At 34.2% G+C, this 19,729-nt stretch overlaps 1 protein-coding gene across 3 annotated transcripts; it reads right to left on the bottom strand.

The window, feature by feature from the left end:
• Window positions 1-4,977: 4,977 nt before the first annotated feature.
• LOC142638000 (heat shock 70 kDa protein 16-like) lies at window positions 4,978-12,577 on the bottom strand. 3 transcript variants are annotated; one of them, XR_012844952.1, is made up of 10 exons: window positions 12,434-12,577; window positions 10,668-11,966; window positions 9,287-9,499; window positions 8,451-8,546; window positions 8,228-8,359; window positions 7,709-7,909; window positions 6,946-7,092; window positions 6,642-6,823; window positions 6,003-6,133; window positions 4,978-5,371 (listed from the first exon to the last, which is right to left on the bottom strand). XR_012844952.1 is itself a non-coding variant. In XM_075811990.1 (10 exons), the coding sequence occupies exons 2-10, from the start codon at window positions 11,832-11,834 to the stop codon at window positions 5,305-5,307; spliced, it is 2,283 nt and encodes a 760-aa protein (XP_075668105.1). In that variant the 5' UTR covers window positions 11,835-11,966; window positions 12,434-12,577; the 3' UTR covers window positions 4,978-5,304. The 3 variants fall into 3 exon arrangements, 2 of the variants coding, with proteins under 2 accessions (XP_075668105.1, XP_075668106.1); XM_075811990.1 differs by having other exon boundaries at window positions 6,695-6,823; XM_075811991.1 differs by lacking the exons at window positions 4,978-5,371; window positions 6,003-6,133; window positions 6,642-6,823 and having other exon boundaries at window positions 6,970-7,593.
• Between the last annotated feature and the right edge of the window lie 7,152 nt (window positions 12,578-19,729).

Consider the following 19,729-nt stretch of genomic DNA (forward strand, 5'->3'; position numbering starts at 1 on the left):
AATGCATTTAATAGTTTATTGATGTCCACATATCATATTAATTGTCACATCAATTTGTAAAATTTTCAAGTAAAATTAATTATATTTCTAGCATTTTTCTATCTGAGTTATTTCTTGCTATTAGTGATACATATATTTGTAAGGGAAAATGCTAGACATACAAATTCTTTTATAAAAACTTTTACAAACTGATAATGTGGTGAATGATTATAGATAAATAAAAAAATGATGTTATCGGTGGACCCTAACGAGAACCAATAAGAATTTGGCCACAACAACAGTTTGTAAACATATTGTAAAATAATTTGTAAAACTATAGCGTTACTATGTTTGTAAGACCCATGCATTTACAGTTGTATTATCTATAGTATTACTCAATATTTTGGGACTTCTTAAAAGTAGAAGAAAATTATAAAACTAATTTTTTTTCCTATATCTCCAATTTTTTTTTTTTTTAAATATATCAATTTTTACCCCAAAATTTAGAACCTTCCTCTAGTAGGGGCCCCTAAGCGGTGGCCTAAGTGGCTTAGGCCTAGGGCCGGTCCTGATTATCTAACCTCGAAGACTAGGGTCTAAGGTTTAGAAATGCCTAACTTAATAGGACTTTTGAATTATACACAAGTTAACAACTAAAGTGAATGAGAATATTAAATGACTAAGTTGTTGCTTGATTGACTAAAGTAGTTTGCATCATCTTTTTTCTTTTTCTTTTTCTTTTTTCTTCTTATTATTATTATTTTCTTTTTCTTTTTTTGGGGGGGGGGGGGGGTGTTGGGGGGGGGAGAAGTTTGCTTCATCTTGGAATCATAGAGCTCCAAGTAAAGCATCTCGAGTGACTTTAAACTAAGCAGATCTTCTTAAATAAAGTCATATCACAAGAATTCAATTGATTCATTAATCCTAATAACACTATATTGGATCAAAATGGAAGTTCATATAGACCAAATTGTCACAAACATGTACAAATCACATTAAACTTAAAAATATTCGCAATACAAGTATTTGAGACGTACATAAACTTACAAGCATATGATGAAGATCTCCTTAGATGCCTAAAAGTCTAAGTCTAATTCCTATTCTATGGTCACTATTATGTACTCTCTGCTCTAAATAAGTTCTCTAGTTTATTCGTCCGGTTTGTGGTGTCCCTAATTGTTGATTAAGGCCTCTATTTATACTTCATGACTTGACAATTATTCCCAGCCTCTACCACCACGTGTTCTTTTTTTTTTCTTTTTTCTTTTTTTTCTTTTTTTGTCTTCGTCATCTTGTATTGTGTCCAACGTTCAAGATTGTGTTGTAACCTCTTATGACTTTTGAGGCAACTCTACTATCATGTTACTTTGTTGACTTGCATTGCGAGTGGTGCTAGCCATGAATCCCTAAATTTTTTTTTGTAGAAAGTCCTAAAGTGTAGTATTTCTATTTCCCTTCACAAATTAAATCCTTCACTCGCATGTAAGCTAGATTGACCTAATAAACACTAAATGGAACTCAGAACATGCTCTTGTAACACCTTTAAATCCAAGGTTGGCTTTGATAAAGCAATAGCTACATTTGTCTTATATCTTAAAAGAATTAGTCAAGTTATAATTAAAATTACTTGTAATCTTTTATAGATGTCAAATCAACATAGTAAATACCTGATATGGGACTCAGTACACCCTTATGCAGCACACCTTCAAATCCAAATCCACCCATAATCTTTTTTTTTTTCCTTTTAAAAATAAAGGATTTTACAGTACAACAATACTTAATTAAGAGTTAAAGACCTTTTAATAAGATCATGTTTCTTTGTCTTCATGGGCTAAGACGTAATGTAGATATTTGATTATGCCTTATCGGGCAAAAATGAGGATATACTCCTTTCGGCAAAAAGTTCCAGCAAAATGCCTAATTTCTAAAACTATATAGGGATATGCCCCTGTTTTGAAACTCAATTTTCTTAAAATCAAGTTCCAATGTAAAACTCGATTTTTAGAAAATCAAGTTATAGCCAAATCAAACTTAAAAGAAATATTTATATATATATATATATATATATTGTGGAACTCGAGTTCCTCTTAAAAATTTTCAAGGAACTCGAGTCTATGGAACTTGAGTTTCAAAACAGGGGTATATCCCTAAATAATTTCAAAAATGGGGTATTTTGCTGGAATTTTTGGCCGAAAGGGATATATCCCCATTTTGGCCTACCTAAACGTATGCTTTAAAAAACATCCATCTTGTGACAATAAATTTAAAATTTATATTGTAGACATCTTATTTTGCAACCGAAAGCCGCACTTTTGCCCAAAAAAGTGTTCAAATTGTCTACCAGCGAAATTACTTAAGTCTCAGAGCCTAAAATGAAGAGTTCTTTTTTCTTTTCTTTTTTAGAAGGATGTTACATGAAGAGTTACAAAAATACTTAATTAAGGGTCCGTTTGGATATAGCTTATTGCTGAAAACTGAAAACTGAAAACACTGTACCAAAATAATTTTTAAATGTGTGAATAGTGCCGTGGGTCCCATTTTTAATTTTAAAAAATCTGAAAAGTGAAGTTTGTGGGTCCCGTGAACAGTACACGGGATCCACAAATGTGCTGAAAGTCAACAAAATCGGCTACTGTTCATGCACAGTAGCATGAACAGTAGCCTTGTCCCCTGTGAAAAGCGTGCAGCAGAAGGAAGAAGGAAGAAATAAATAAATAAAAAACGCTGAAATTTCTCAGCAAAACGCAAACGCAGGTTATCCAAACACACGCTAAGAGTTAAAGACCTTTTAATAAGATCATGTTTGTTTGTCTTCATGGGCTAAGACGTAATGTAGATATTTGATTATGCCTTATCGAGCAAATAATGGGGATATACTCCTTTCGGCAAAAAGTTCCAGCAAAATGCCCCATTTCTAAAATTATATAAGGATATGCCCCTGTTTTGAAACTCAATTTTCTCAAAATCGAGTTTCAATGTAAAACTCGATTTTTAGAAAATCAAGTTATAGCCAAATCAAACTTAAAATATATATATATATATATTTTTTTTTTTTTTTGTTGTTGTAGAACTCGAGTTCCACTTAAAAATTTTCAAGGAACTCGAGTTCATGGAACTCAAGTTCTACATTGAAGTTTATGGAACTCGAGTTTCAAAACAGAAGTATACCCCTAAATAATTTCAAAAATTGGGCATTTTGCTGGAATTTTTGGCCGAAAGGGATATATTTCCATTTTGGCCTGCCTAATCGTATGGTTTAAAAAAACATCCATCTTATGACAATAAATTTAAAATTTATATTGTAGACATCTTATTTTGCAACTGAAAGCCACACTTCTGCCCAAAAAAGTGTTCAAACTGTCTACCAGCGATGTTACTTAGGTCTCAAAGCCTAACATGAAGACTTCTTTTTTCTTTTCTTTTTTAGAAGGATGTTACATGAAGATCAATCTTCCTTTAATCGTAAAATCTACTACCCCGAGTGGGAAGATCAATCTTCCTTTGAAGTGAAAAAATATTTGCACTTGGCTTGGAATTCCAATGGTAATTTCTCAACCAAATCAGCATTTAGAGCACTGGCGGAGTTAGAGGGGGGCGAGGGGGGGCACCTGCCCCCCCTGACTCCTTTTTTTTTTTTTTTTTTGTATTAGTAGTCACATGGAGGGAAAAAAAAAAAGACTTCTACTTGTTGAAACTTGAAAGTAACCAAACCACCTATTTCACTATTTTTTATTTTTATTTTATATAATTATTTACACCATTTTTACTATTTATGATACTTTTCACATCATTTTATCTTTGAATGATGCTAGAGATATTACAAATTTTATTACTTATGTCTTATAAATTGGCATGTCACCAATCACAAAAAATAATTTCAAACATTTATTCATTATATTTTTTAAGTAACACTAATCATATTTTTACTCCATTATGAATTGGTTGTTTTTGTTTATTTATTTTAATAATATGAAATATATTCATATTTGCTTACAATTGTTTATTTATTTTGTTATTATTGTTGATTAATGTTTTTTAGATAAATTTCACTTTTAATATCGTCTTTTAATTTTGCATCCTCAAGACTAAAATCCTAACTCTGCCACTTATTTAGAGCAGATAAATTTCTCTTAAAATTACGTTAGCCCGCTTGAGAGAGTAGAACGAATCGAAATTGGTTGTGAAACTTAATTATCAAAAAAAATTCTGGAAAATTACATTGAATTCACAACCTAAATATCAAAAAAATTTGTGGAAAATTACATTGAATGCTATTCCAACTCGTCAGAATATAAAGAGTAGGTCTGAGATTGAAGATGATATGTGCTTGCTACGTAATGGGGTATGGAGTCTAAAGACTAATGTGCATTTGATTATCTAATGTCCGGTGGCTCAAATTGTGTAGTCTGTCTGGGTCGCCAATCAAAATCCATGAGCTAGGTGTTCAATCTATCAATGATTGGGTTAGTTTAATTCTAAATACTAGAAAAAATCTAAAGATACCTAGGGAAAAAAAAAAAATTTCTACTTCGTGGGGTTGTTTTGTGCGATTGGTGAGCACTAGCATAAAGTGTACCAAATGCCAAAATTTTGGCATTTGACATACCAAACACCAAAAAACCTTTCACATTAGATGTTCTAAATGCTAAAAAAAAACCTTTCACATCAGATGTTCTAAATGCTAAATATCAATGGTACAATGTCATGTTTGTTTGAAATTGTACGGGCAGAAAATGTTATATGTGCTAAACATATTTTGGTGTTTTTTATTAGGGTTTAGCAAACTTTTCAAATAGACATCTGTCTGGCCAATGGCCACCAAAGTTTTAACCCGATAGGTCAGAAATTTGGACAAAGACACATTGGTTTGATTAGAGCTGAATATTGGGCATGATTTAAGAGCAAAAGGAAACAACATTTTAGATGCAGCAGGTGTACGGCATGTTTCATTTTTCAGCTCTAAATTCTTTTTAAAACAAGTAAACGACTAAATTAAACTTTAAAACAAAATTTGTAAGTATTGTACTAAGAATTATTGTCCACAATGACAGGTCCAATTTAACAGGAATTGCAAATAATTGAAAACTATTTTCATTATTGTTGTTCAAAGCCTAGGCAAACAAGCCAAAACTGGAGCCTATATTAACTACAATTCTCTTGGATTTCTCCCTCGTATCAAAATTCACAAAAGAGAAAAGGAGTTGAAAAAGAAAGAAAAAAAAAAAGGATAATCTACTAGAAAGTAGACGAGATTCAAATCTCAAACCTATGGAGTATGGAGGCATCACCACAGCGTAGTATTCATGTGTGATTGTCAGTATTGTGCTAGTCTGGCCCCTGGTCCTCTGGATTTGGAGGAGAAGCCTTTGATCTCAGTATATGCTTACATGACCTGAAAGGACATTTATAAATGTTAAACTCTTGAAAGAAATTAAAGATTAACAGTGATAAGAATATTAATATAGCAAATAATGTAAATTAAGCAAATTTTTTAGGGCAAAACTTAAGGAATAGTTGCTTCCAAAAAAACAAAACTAAGGAATAGTTCCTGAGGTGCTATGCCTTAGGTTCCATAATTGTATTCAATCACGTGGTTGCAACAATCAATACAACAGAAAAGGGATCATGTTCCCCTAATGACAATTGAATTCAACTATGTGGCTCTTTGGCCAATACAGCCACACAGTTGAGTTGAATTGGAGAACCTAAGGTACAACATCTAAAGAATTGCATTTTAACTTTTGTTCCATTTTCAGTATAAAATATAAGATAGCCAATTGAATGATCATTGCATTCCCTATATTACATTATTTTCCTATCTACTCCATATATATAAGTATAACACATGATGAGATTGCCAATTTGGAAATTCATATTTTGGTAAAAGATATAGGATTGGATAGTGATAAAATTGATCCTCTATTCCTACATTCAACAGGTTCTGTGTCTTCTGACCTACACAAGTGGAACAATATAAGGTAAAAATTCGCAACATGCAAATAAAGAAGGCATAAGAGTAATACATGTCCAAATCCTCTTTCCTGCTCTTGATATCGGCTGACCATAATACTGGGTCAGTGTTCTTGGGCATGGAATCTTGTAGTTGGGATTTCTCTCTTAGCCACTGCTCTGCTTTATTGCACTCATTAATGATCTGAAAACATGGAAAGTCAAAGACATTGAAATGATTATAAAAACAGCATCAGAAATATGGGTAAATCTTAGGTACACTTCCTTAAGTGTTGTATCTGTTGAGGTTCCCTGAATTTAATTCAACCATGGGGCTAAATTAAACAATGTAACACATCTTTTCATAAAGCAACGAAATTCATGTATGTAATTTACTGGTCAATGCAATCACATGATTGGATTTAATTGAGGAATCTAAGGTACAACACCCAAGGAATTGTATTTGTACCTAAGTTTTGTCCCAGATTTATAACAAAACAGCATCAGAAATATGGGTAAATCTTAGTTACACTTCATTAAGTGTTGTATAGGTTCCCCTAATTTAATTCAACCATGTGGCTAAATTAAACAATGTAACACATCTTTTCATAAAGCAACTAAATTCATGCATGTAATTTACTGAGCAATGCAACCACATGAGTGGATTTAATTGAGGAACCTAAGGTACAACACCCAAGGAATTGTATTTGTACCTAATTTTTGTCCCAAATTTATAATAGTCATCATTGCCAATTCCATAGCATACCATTTCTCGATCTTCAGGTGGGATCGAATTTACAGACATCCTATAATCCACAACGGACTTCAGCAGATCTCTTGTAGCTTGTGCTCTTGCTTCTTCATCTTTATAACGATTATCAATTGGATCCACCAACTATTAGGGGGGGGGGGGGGAGAGAAAGAGAGGAAGGGAGGGGGGGTTGGGGAGAGAGAGAGTCAAGCAAGGAGTAGAAAAATATGAAGGTAAACCAATATATTTATAGTAGTAAAAGTAACCTTCTTTAGACCCTCTAATTTTGAAGTATAAGCATTTTCAGTTTCGTCATCCCCATCATCATAAAGCCACTCCTCTGTCTGCTGTAGGCTTCTAGATATGCCCTCTCTCTCCTGATCACTTGCAAAGCTCCGATATGTGTTGAACAGCTAGTCACATACAAGTGATAATTTAAAAATCCAGCGTATTGAAAAAGATGGAAGTATGAACCGAAACACCCATCTTAATTGTTGTTGTTAGTGATGCCATGAGATTGATAATGCATGAACAGAGATATTAAGGTAATTTATTAATCTTCACTACCTGGGATCTAGAATGGGGTATTATTATAACACAACATATTAGGAAAACTTAAGTTATTGGTTTTGCTGCTTTAGATAATAACAAGTATTACTCTGGATGACAATGCTGGTCTTACAAGACAAAATCTTGAAATAAAACAAAAGCAAGAAGATTCTTCAACAAATGCAGTTAGATAGTTCATGTAAACATAATGAATGTTAAAATTGATGGGTTAATGGGATAATCTGCATTACATAAAATTACCGTCTAACAATGTAATTATACCAGTCACCAGTTATAAAAATCTGTTCACCGTAGCAGAGAATTTGCATTAAGTCATAACACTTCCTCAGCAAACCTAGATGGTACTGTAGCCAAGACAGGTACACAAGAACCAAACTTATGTTGACTAATTGTTTGACCAGGTTGAGTCATAAAACAAAGGCATATATTTAAGTCTAAGGAAAATTACACAGGTTATACCTTATTCCGCATCTCATACACATAAGATTCTAAGGCATTCTTCCTTTCTTTTGTTAGTTCCACAGCTCTGTCCTGTTGGGTCAGCTGAATTTCTTTTTGTTGGGCTTCATAGAGCTCAGCCTCAGTCATTCCACCATATATATTTACACTTACTGGTATCTCAAGCCTCCTGATCACTTTATCTTCTCTCAATCCATCAGCCTGCAGTAGGAGGCTTCTATGTGTTAGCTTCGCATTTCCTCCATGGCTTTTAACATTTAAAATGGTCAGGAAAAGATATTAATTTTTCTGGAGTAGAAAAACCTATTCTGCAGGTACCTCCTCCATGCCAAAACCAATTTTTACATTGAAAGGGTAATGTTCTAAGAAAGTGCATTAAAGCATCCACAACTATATTTTATAATTTAATACTCTATATTGATTCTTAACTTCTATTCTCATTAAAATAGTATAATTTCTCTAATCTGTATTAGTACTATGGTCAAGGGTGTTATAGGAAGATTTCAACTACAAACTTACAGAAGCATGTGAAGATTTTAGCTGTGTAATGCTACTATCTTCAACACCATTTGCAACCGTATCAGAAGAACCAGAAATATTTGAATGAGTATTGCCCCTTGTGATTGAATCATCTACATGATCTTCTATCAACTGAAATAAAAAGATTTACACCATGTGGTAAAAATTTTATGAAAATAACAAGCTCAAAAGAGGTGACAAGAAAATGAGACTTCTTACTAACCATAGCTGACTCAACACTGACAATTCCATGCAGGTTTAATATAACTTTAACTTTAACCCTTGCCTTTTCACCATGGGAGATGTTGAAAGGGCCAATCTGTTACCAAAAAGAAGAAGGTTCATAAGACAGAAATATATCTGGTGCAAACTTAAACGTTTACTTAAAATTTCAAAATACTTGTTTGAAAAAGATACAATTTAAGGGTACATTATAAATTAACGCAAACGTTTGAAAAATACAGAGTTCCATTGTCTCAGTTGAAACTGAAGTGCTCTTCTCACATATAAATAGTCATGAACTCAAAGATATTTACATATTTGTGATGGTGCAAGCTGTCCATGAGCCTAAGCAAAGCTCAAGCATGTCCAGGCTTGGCTTGTTTGTAGGACCAGCTTGAAATGTGTGCTTGAGCTAGCTTAGTTCTTAAATAAATGAACACAAACAAGTTAGGTTGAGCTTGAGCTGTTCATAAATGGCTTTGTTAATTGCAGCCTACTAAAAGGTGGTATATAGATAATTGAATCAATCAACAGCTTATCTTCAAGACATCACTTTAAGAAAGTTTATGTGGAAAACACAAAATCCCATGTCACTATCCAGTAACAAAGACACTATCATCCTTTGGCAATCAATTTATCATCCATCACAAAGGAACCATGAGAATAAAGCCTATTCATAGCAATCATTATGCACCCAAAGTCAAATGAAGCCTCAAATAAAATAATGCAAAACGCTTCAAACAGCTCTATAATGCTTTTACTTAAGGAGAGGAAAAAAAGGGGGAATAGAACTCAAAAAGCCGTGTATGTAAGCAAAACACTTCAAAGTACGCATACCGTGAAACAACTGATTTTTGATGACACCCCAGGGGGAAATTCTTGTTGATTCGCATAGAATGCTTCCAAATGGAATGTACTACTTCGTTGAAATGTCAGAACTTTAATACTTGGAATGGGCTGGCCTCTCTGGAAAAGTATGCCATTTGATCCTGTGCCAATTGGGCCTTCTTCTGATGAGAATCCTATGGAGAAAGGAATCATATCTTGAACCTACAGAATAACATACAGTAAAAATCACTTGCAAGATATGCAAGAATAGACCAAACAATATATGTATATACACACACACACACACACACAAACACTTCTGCCTTAGTTAAATCATACAGCAGGTGATATAAAATTTTTGGACTTTGGGAATGATGCCCTAAGAGAATGAAGAGAAGAAAAAGAAAGTATTTGTAGATGATACAAACAAGATTAGTTGTTTACAATTAGTCCAAGAGGAAAGTTGCATAAATACATTGGACAACATAGTACATCAGTGGTTAAAGACACAAATAAATATCAAACATCAGAAGACTCCTATTAACATAACTTTCTAGGAGGCCTAATGATTGAAAGTTTTTGTTTCATGAACTTTTCACTGAGTCCAAGTCAACATTACTATGTTAAATGACAATCTAAACTTGCTTGTAAGTGTCCCTTCCACAACCCCCCCCCCCCCCCCCAAGCCCCCACACGAAACATGCAGGGCAACCAAGTGTCTAATGTCCACCAAAACTAGATATGTATGCGGAGTAACACACATTATTTCCATTGCTATCTTTGTAAATATATAGTGAATTTAGATGTTATCATATTAAAGAACTGAGCCAAAGACTATAAAAAGCATCTTTGATGGACTATTTTGCTGCTGCTTTTTTTCCTGCTGGGAAGTTACTTGGTTAGGAAATTGGACTAGACATATATTTTCAGTTTTTCAATGATCTCTGAGCTTTATGAGAGGCACTCATGCATTCCATTAATTTTATTTGCCAAAAGGGACATATGGGGGAAGTTTTTTGGGGTGAAGAGGAGAGGGGGGAGGATTGTTCTAACTCTTTTTTTTTTTCAGTATTATTCTAACTCATTTAAATATAATGTTAAGCATTATCACTAAACATGTTCATTGATGTGCTCAAAAAACATATCTATTATATGTATACCACAGATAACACCAAAATATGTCTTGCATATTATTTAAATACAAACTTCAGCCTAATTGATAAATTAATCTTTTTTTTCTTTCAAACTAAAATTAAAAAATAAACTTGAGTCATTTAGAGACTAAATAGTCACTTCAAATAGCCAAAGGCATATTGCATTCTAATAGATATATAATGACGATACACAACACATATCAGTAGCCAAGAACTGATAAGTCATTTATACAAACCTCATATTCTCTGACCCGAAAAACTGGACTAAGCATTGCACACTGAAGAGCACATCCACGTGCCACACATTCACTTGTATTCAGTGTCCGTCTGGGTTCTCTCCTGAATAGAGAAGCTATCAGTCTAGTAATTGCTGGAATCCTAGATCCTGAGCCAACAAGCTCAACAGAATGGATCTTTTCAGGCAACCCTACATCAGCCAAGGCTTTTTTACAAGGAATGCTAAGCCTCTCCAACAATCCTGAAGATAGCTTCTCAAATTCTTCTCTCTTAATAAAGCCCTTAACATCTTTCTCCTCCATCAAACACTCAATGGTCAGAGGTGCCTCTGGATTTGCACTCAAAACTTTCTTCAGCTTCTCGCATGCTGCCCGCAGCCTGATGCATGCTTTGACATTAGAGTACACATCAATATGGTACTGCTCCTTGAATTGTGCAGCAAAATGACTAAACAAAACCTCATCAAAATCTCTCCCTCCCAAGCTTCCATCAAAAGTATGTGATAAAATCCTCATATGCCCAGCCTCAAATGATGCAATAGAGACCTGGGTATCACAATGACCAATGTCAATAAACGCAACACAGTTTGGGCCCGAAGTAGGAAAATCCGTTTTGTAAATCCCATAACTAAGAGCAGTTGCAGTGCAGTCATGCATCAATCTCAAAGGCTTCAACCCAGCAATTGTTGCAGCATTCAAATATGCATGTCTCTGCAAATCTGTGAAGTATGATGGGACCCCAATTACACAATCCGAAATGGGAATTTCTAAACTTTTCTCTGTTATCTCTTTCAAATGAGAAAAGAGCATTGCCATAATCTGAACTGGGGTAAATTTATGGGTTGCACCCAAGTACTTCATATGAACCAAAATCCCACCATCTGGGCCTTCTGAAGTTTCAACTGGGAACATTTTTAGCTCATTTTGAACACCTGGCTCCTTAAATTTTCTACCAATCAATCTCTTCACCTGAGATACTGTGGACTTCAGGTTCATCATAGCAGAAGCAGCACCAGCAGACCCCAGAAACCTTTGCTTCTCCCCGAAAGATACCACTGCCGGGGTTTCACGATTCGATTCATCATTCAATAAAACATCAATACCCCGCTGCTTCACCACAGCTATAACACAGTTCTCATTTCCGACGTCAAACCCCACCACACTCATTTCAACTGACTCAGAATCAGACTAAACCTCAAATTTAGCAAGAACAAAAAGTAGCAACTAAATTAACAAGTCCAAATTCCCACTTTCCTCAACCAACCAAAAACTCATTCCTCCTCACACTTGTTCCACACCCTAAATTTCAACAGCGACAGCAATTCAAGAAAAAAAAAAACCATAAATTGTAAAAATTAAAGCTCAAGCTCATAAAAACAATAACCAAAGAAATTTAAACTCTCTCTACTCATATCAGAGCTATGTTTCATTTCTCATTAAAATTAAAGGCAGGTTTAAAAAGAAAAATATTCATATGAATTAAATACTATCAATGACCCACTAAATCAAAATACTCCACAATCCATACTTATACCTTAACAAATCAATTAGCATATATGTATTGACCTTTTCAACATTAGGAAACCAAAATAACAAGACCCCAAAAGACTCAAACTTTTAATTCTGGGTGTTCTTTTCTTTTGCACCATTTTCTCAGCAACCAATTACAAGGCAAATGTTCTACTATATCACAAGCTAATCCACAAAATTTTCCCAACAAAACAGGAAAAAACAAAAATTTCACAGGCTAAGAAGATTGGAAGTACCTTATTGCATGTTGAGGAACAGGTTTCCTTTTGGACGAGAAAGACGTAGAAACCAAAATGGAAAGCACCACAGAATTTGAAGAAAGATTTTAAGAAGTGGTGGCAGAGAGAGAAAGCATGCGAAATGTTCGCCAAAACAAAAGTGCACTCTAGAGTATGAGACATGTGACACGACCATATCTTCTCGTACATTGTAATGGTCCTTTTTGGTAATTTCATGTTCCACGTGTCGTAATTAATGATCATAATGAGCCACTTCAATTTTTTTTTTTTTTTTTTTACATAACATTTAAGAGCCACTGGGCTTTTGTTTCCCATCACCCGGATCAAATGGGATCTTTGCAAGAATAGGATTCAGATTAGGCTTATAAAACTCAGCCCACCTCTTTTTTTTGTTCGAGATAATATAACTCAACCCCTCTACAACAACACACATAGCTCAATTAATGTCTAGGCCTTTTTTTAGGCATCAAATCCTCAACCCTCCATAAATTTATGAGTTTATAGAGGGGTTGGCGATTGTAATAAGTATTTGACATACTAAATATCAAAAATACTTTTTTTTTTCACTTGTCATATGTCAAATCATTTTAATACATCATTTTAATACATATTACAGTGTACTTCTACTGGTAGAAGTGCACTATAGCTATATGCCAAAAATTTTAAATAATTTTTCTCCCAGCTATACTAACTTTCTTTTTTCTTTCTCATATTTCTCTCTCCTCTCTCTCTCCTTATTACTTTTTTGTGTTATATAAATGGTGGGTCTTATTTTAAGTTATTTTAATGGATAACGTATTAAAATAAAATATGAGATATATAGTATAATGTTAAATGTTATGATAGATTAAATAAAATAATTTTTTGATGTGTTAAAATAAATTTTCTTTAGAACATTTGATGTTAATGCTCTAAAATCACAACCAAATTAGGTTGCACACTTGCATAATTGCTCCTCTTGGTTTTTTGTAATTTTTGGTTTTTGAAGGGTCCTATTGGCTTGTTAATGAGTGGGGGAAAAAAGCTCTAAGATCACAACTAAATAAGGTTGCACACTTGCACAATTAGTCTTGTTGGTTGTTTGTATTTTTTTTTTTTTATGGGTCCTATTGGTTCTTTTTTTTTTTTTTTTTTTTTTGAGAACCAAGTTTGAACGATCTTATTAAGCAAATGGAAAATCAAAAATTACAAATGGACTAATGTTTGGTGGAACATGCTCCATCCAGACTAATAAATGAAAAGAAACAATTGCTCTCTTGGCCAAAGCATGGGCTGCACAATTGCCCTATCACCTAGTGTGAGAGAAAGAGAAGGTTTTAAGCGAACATATTGGCTTGTTAATGAGTGGCAATCCTTTTTTTATTTATTTATAAAGTTTCAACCTATGACATCTACTTTAGATAATTGTATTATTTATCATCAAATTAATATACCAATCAAAATTTTTTTTTTGTAGGCGGAGATCGAACCCTATATTTCTTATTTAACTATCAGAAACTTTGTCAATTGAGTTAATTGGAACCCACAACATTCACAACCCCTTTAATTTGTCACTTTATCTATTCATGGGAATTAGGATTTCGGGAGGTTTAATTTGTTATAGAATAAACAATTAAAAACGTATTCTTGTTGAGAGCCACTAAACCATTACGAGGGAAATGATCATACGGTAAGTGCTCTCTCATTTCACAAAGAAAAAAGTATTATGTCTACAATATTTTCACAACAAATTATAATCAATAAATTATTATTGGTTATAATTTTAATTCACAATTTAGATTATTTTTTTACTCATTCATAACCATCTATAAATTAAAATTTATTATAAAAATATTATATACATAATATTTTTCCTTCACAAAAGGTGTGAACGCTTTCACGTGTCCCACATTCTTTACGCGAGCGAATGGAGCAATCCTATAATAAAAGTGAGTAATTTCTCGATAGAGACTTCTAAAATCTTTGAATTGCATGGTATGTGGACCGCTTTGCATTAGAGGACGGCCGAAGATGTGTTACAAACAATGATTTTGTTTGTCATACGTATGTACCAGAGACCGTTTCATTGCTGATTGATGCTTGATAGGTATATCATATATGTAACCTAGAATATTCTTTATGATATCGCATTTAATTATATGAGACACCAATAGTAGAAAAAAGATCGGCACGTATAAATATGCATTGCATCTAATATCATCAATGGCCTCGAAATCTGACCACTACTGGCTCACTACATCATTGGCAGAAATATTTGAGAATTATAATAAATAACACTAAAATTTATTATCACAAAAAAAAAAAAAGATAAAAAAATTTTATTATCAATCAATAGACAAATGGGTCACTGAGATGGAAAGGCTGCTTTCTTTCAGATGCGAATAAATTAACAGCAGATTCGTTTCTTTTACAAAAGGCAGCCAAGAATCGGAGACTCTTTGAAGAGATAGCGTTGGACCACTTTTGTAATCGCCACGTGCGTGGATCCTATCTCTCAAAGTCTCTATCCATAGCCATTGGCAGCAATTAGTGGAATTTTCATTTATTATGATAATCGTATCCACCATAAAATTTAGGTAGAATAATAACTGAATTCTAGTTAAAACAATTTAAAGTATGTGTTGTGTATTTAAAAGATGGACCATTTTAGATATGAAAAATATTATGTTTATAATATTTTTACAACAAATCACATGTGATTAGTTGTTATTAGTTCAAATTTAAATTTAGGACTAAGATTACTTTTTTAATCCAACAATAATCAGTAACAATTTGCCACTTAGAATTTGTTGTAAAAATGTTATTGACATATTATTTCTCTTTAGATATACACCAATATAAATTTCTTTAAAAAAAATTTCTTCTCTTTCCATGTGTGTGTTACAAGTACTTAATATTCTAAAAAAAAAAAAGTTGTATTAATCAATGCAGGGCATGATTAAATTTAATTATAATAAGAGAGACTATTTTTTTTTGGGTGCTGTATACGTTAATACTATTACATATTTTAATTTAATAAGAAACCTAAGATAACTAAATTTAAAATTGGTGTTGTATTTATTTAAGTAGTCAGGAAGAGCGTGTGTCTAATGCGATCGACAAACTCTCTTGTCCAGACGACCTCATCAAGAACATTTGTCCACCTTGCCACAACATGGACGAAGGCAGGCGAATCATTAATAAGAAGTTGCAATGCCTTGGACAATTACCAATTAGTTGTCAAGCCATTGGAAGTTCATCAACACCCGCATTAATAAACCCTGAAGCGTTACAGAAAGAGTAATAAAGCCACAATTAAAGCCCCAATGGCTAGAAACTGTGAAGCTATATATACAAGTCCATCAGAACCAAACTAGGTACATACACACAACTGAAAATACACTCTAGCTCATGTAATTCCGATATTCTGAGCTCTCTTACTTCTTGAAAAGCTTTAATTTACTGACTTTATCATCAGAGGTTCTGTGGCAGACACCACACCGGTGGCCACTTGAGGAGAGTTTTATATCACATTTGCAGGTACAGTGATGAGGATTCAACTCTGTCCGGACGAAACTACATTGCTAACGATTTTCGCATCATTAGACACGTTAAGATGCGGACACAAATCTAGTTTTAGACAGAGGCTCGTATTCTAATGTGTTTAGTACATATTGGACACAAGCTCTATTAGTAGTGCTAGCAAACACCTCCCCCGACCCAAGGTGTTCAGCGTGGACAATGCAGGAATATACAAGCAAGGTTTTTGGACCAACCTGAGCAAAGTACAGACTGCTTTCAGAGTTATATTTTTGAATCGTCCTAAAAGAGTTATTGAAGAAATACGTGAAAAAGAAAGAAGGAAAAAAAAAAATAATGGGGAGGGAAATCGTATTAAGTGGTCCATCGGATCCTTGAAGGATTCCTCAATTTGAAAGAAGTATCACTCATCAGTCACTTTGTGGCTAGGTGATCCATATATTGATCTCTTACAAATAATTCTTTTTTAGCTACTATCTCTTACAAGTAATTCTTGTGTAAATTTAGAAGTAAATTTGTATTATGCTAGTAATTCTAAATTTATTTGGTACCCATATTTAATTCAGCAGTTATAATCTTATATTGCGCGTAACATATTCATGTAAGTTGTCAATATTCTTCCCTTGAAAAATAAAAAATAAAAAAATTATTCAGTATTCAGCAAAAAAAAGAGAGGGAAAAAAGTAAGTTGTCAATATAGTAAGTTGTCAATAATTACTAATTTACTTCGGCTTTGATTTTCATCAACAAACAAAAATAAATAAATGAAATAAAACCTTCAACTTTGAGACTTTAAATCTGAACGTATCAATGAGATATATTTAACCTGAACGCCCTTTCACAACAGGAAGGTCACACTTACATTCCTTGAGATGTAACTTATAAAGAAGTGATGGTTATTCTCAAAAGTTTACAAAAGTGATGATCCCCCTCCCTAAGGTTTGTGATAAAAAAAATAAATAAATAAATAAATAAAAAGAAAAAGAAAAAGAAAAAAGAAGTATTCATTTTATTCTTGAGTTACTCTATAAGCATTCCTAGTTTTTGTCTTTTTAATTAATCGGTTGAAACTTGAAACCGATAGCACAAAGGCTGAGTTTGGATACAGCGTTTGCATCTGCGGGAGCGTCTGCGTCTGAGTTTTCTGTTTTTTTTTTTTTTTTTCCTTCTTCTTCTGTTGCTGCAGCACGGGTCAGGGGGGACAAGGCTACTGTTCATGTTCCTGTGCATGAACAGTAGCCGCATTTTGCTGACTTTCAGCACATTTGTGGGTCTCGTGTACTGTTTATGGGACCCACAAACTTCACTTTACAAAAATTTTTTTATTAAAAATGGGTCTCACAGTACTATTCACACATTTAAAAATTATTTTGCTACAGTGTTTTCAGTTTTCAGTTTTCAGCAATAAGCTCTATCCAAACGGACCCAAAGGATAAAAAGGATTTCATTGATAAGCTAAGGACAAATTATGAACATTATTGCTTCTTCTTTTTTATTTGAAAAGGAACATTATTGCTTAGCGAAGGACAAGTTAGTCCATAAAAATAAGATAATTCAAGGACAAAATAGGAACTTCATTAAATTTCTTATATTTATCCCAAAAAAGGGAGGTTGGTGTAATTTTCTCTGCTCTCTAATTTCAATTCCTATGATGGAGCAAAAGATAAAAACTAAGGAAAATTATTAAGGTATTACAAATGTAAGGTCACAATTTGCACCAAAACCCACAGTGAGAAGGGGATAGGCCCAAAAAGCCCAATACAATGAAATTTATAGAGAGTGGGCTTGAAATCTAGGTTTTAGTGATGTTGGATAACTAAGATGATAGGCTCGATCACAACATTACACACAAGGAACTGTTTATATAAAAGAATTTTATCCTCAAACACAAGCTAAGAATGATTTGTATTAACTCTTTCAAAGATAGATTACAACTAAGGATGGTGATGTATACAATGTTTTCTCTCTGTTTTTCTCCCTTCCCCTTTCTGAGCATCTTCCTCTTCCTTTTATATCATTTCTCATACATGGATCAGGTTGCTGATTTAGATATTTATCCCATCAACCTCTCCTGAAGTCTTTGGAGGCAACTGTAAGGCTCAACTCTGATGCTCAGGCATCACTTCCCCATTAATACAATCAGAGAAGCAGTTGCAGAGCATTCAATATGGGGGCAGTGGTAACAACTTTATCTTAAATACTCCACCGCCCCTCTTCTTATCTTCCACATATACCATGCTTACCCTTACCTATAGGATCTTCTAGAATATTGTGTGTGGACTTTAACTAGCCCTTCTCCTACCTCGGCTTTACATAGCCGAGGACATAACCTTCCTCGGACCACCTTCTTAGATATCCTTGATCGGATATCACTTCTTCACCTATTAGTATTGCTTCGTGGGTTGAAATTCTCATATCATCGGACCATTCAGTGTCCTCGGATTGGGTTTTTAGCCCAACAAATACTCTTGAGCCAACCCAATATGTGTTCCTGAGCCCATTAACCCTACAATAGCCCATCGAGATTCTTATTTCTGCTACCTCGGGAGAAAAAGGGATCTCGACATCTGTCCCTGTTAATCTATTCTCGTCACACCTCTTCCCTGACAATGATGACGTCCTTTGAACAGCCCACTGCATGATCCTGATGTTTCAGTATGCGGAGCATCCCCTAATTAAATTCTGGCGGCTTCTTGTCTCCCACGTTCAACCACACGATGCCCATCCAATGGTTGAGGATTACATAGGAACATAGGCGGGAAGTTTCCCACTTTGTAATTCTTGCTGATATAAATATCAACAACTCAAACCATCCTCCTCACTTCAACAACCATACAACGAACCTGCGAATTTTTTCGGTCAACACGTTCCCTCACATTTCCCAAGATTTAGTCCGAGGTGATCGTTTCTTCTTAAAGTAAGTCTTCCCAAACTTCCTCACTCATTACCTTTTTATATATTCTTCTCTTTTCTGTATGTCTTTCACCTTAGCTCACCTTCCTTTTATCTATTCGTCACTTTTAACCATCTTCTAAAAATGGGTAGATTAGCCTCTTTAGTAGATTCTAATGAGGAGATAGAACAATTTAAGGCTAAGTATAGGATTCCACCGGGGGTATCTATAACATACTATAAAGAAGGGGAGTGGCATGAAAAAAGGCGAACGAGAGAGGTAGTAATCCCGATGATTGCTTTCATAGAAGAAGCGATGAAAATCCCAATGGGGACGGTTACTAAGGACTATCTTAGGGCCTTTAGATTATTTCCTACCCAATGTGCCCCAAATATGTTTAGGATTTTAGGTTCCATAGATGCATTAAACGAAAAGATGGGTGTAGGGCTTACCTATCACGACGTGAACTGGGTTTACAACCTCCACCACTTAAAAGGGCAGAGCTATTACTTAAAATCTAGGCACCCCGGGATTAGGTTAATCCAATGTCTCCTTAAATATAACAAGGGAATGAAAAAAGACTTCCTGATTATATTGGGATATTGGCACGATGGCGTCCCCTGTCTGACCAGGGAAGGGGAACCAGGTGAGGCCCTAGTTTTAGATGAACTATGCACAATCACCCTTTCTCCTTCTTTCCTAATTAGAGTTTATATAAGAATATTGACTTGATTTAATTTTGTTTTTCTTAACAATTTTGCAGACCCACACGCAGCTACTCGCCACTCCCATCTTGCCAACTTTGAAATATTGGATCAAATATTGAAGGCCGAGGTGTTCGTGCACACAGATAACCAACTCCGAGCAGCACATTTGATCAT

Source organism: Castanea sativa, chromosome 6, assembly GCF_040712315.1.
Source record: "Castanea sativa cultivar Marrone di Chiusa Pesio chromosome 6, ASM4071231v1".
Lineage (NCBI taxonomy): Eukaryota > Viridiplantae > Streptophyta > Magnoliopsida > Fagales > Fagaceae > Castanea > Castanea sativa.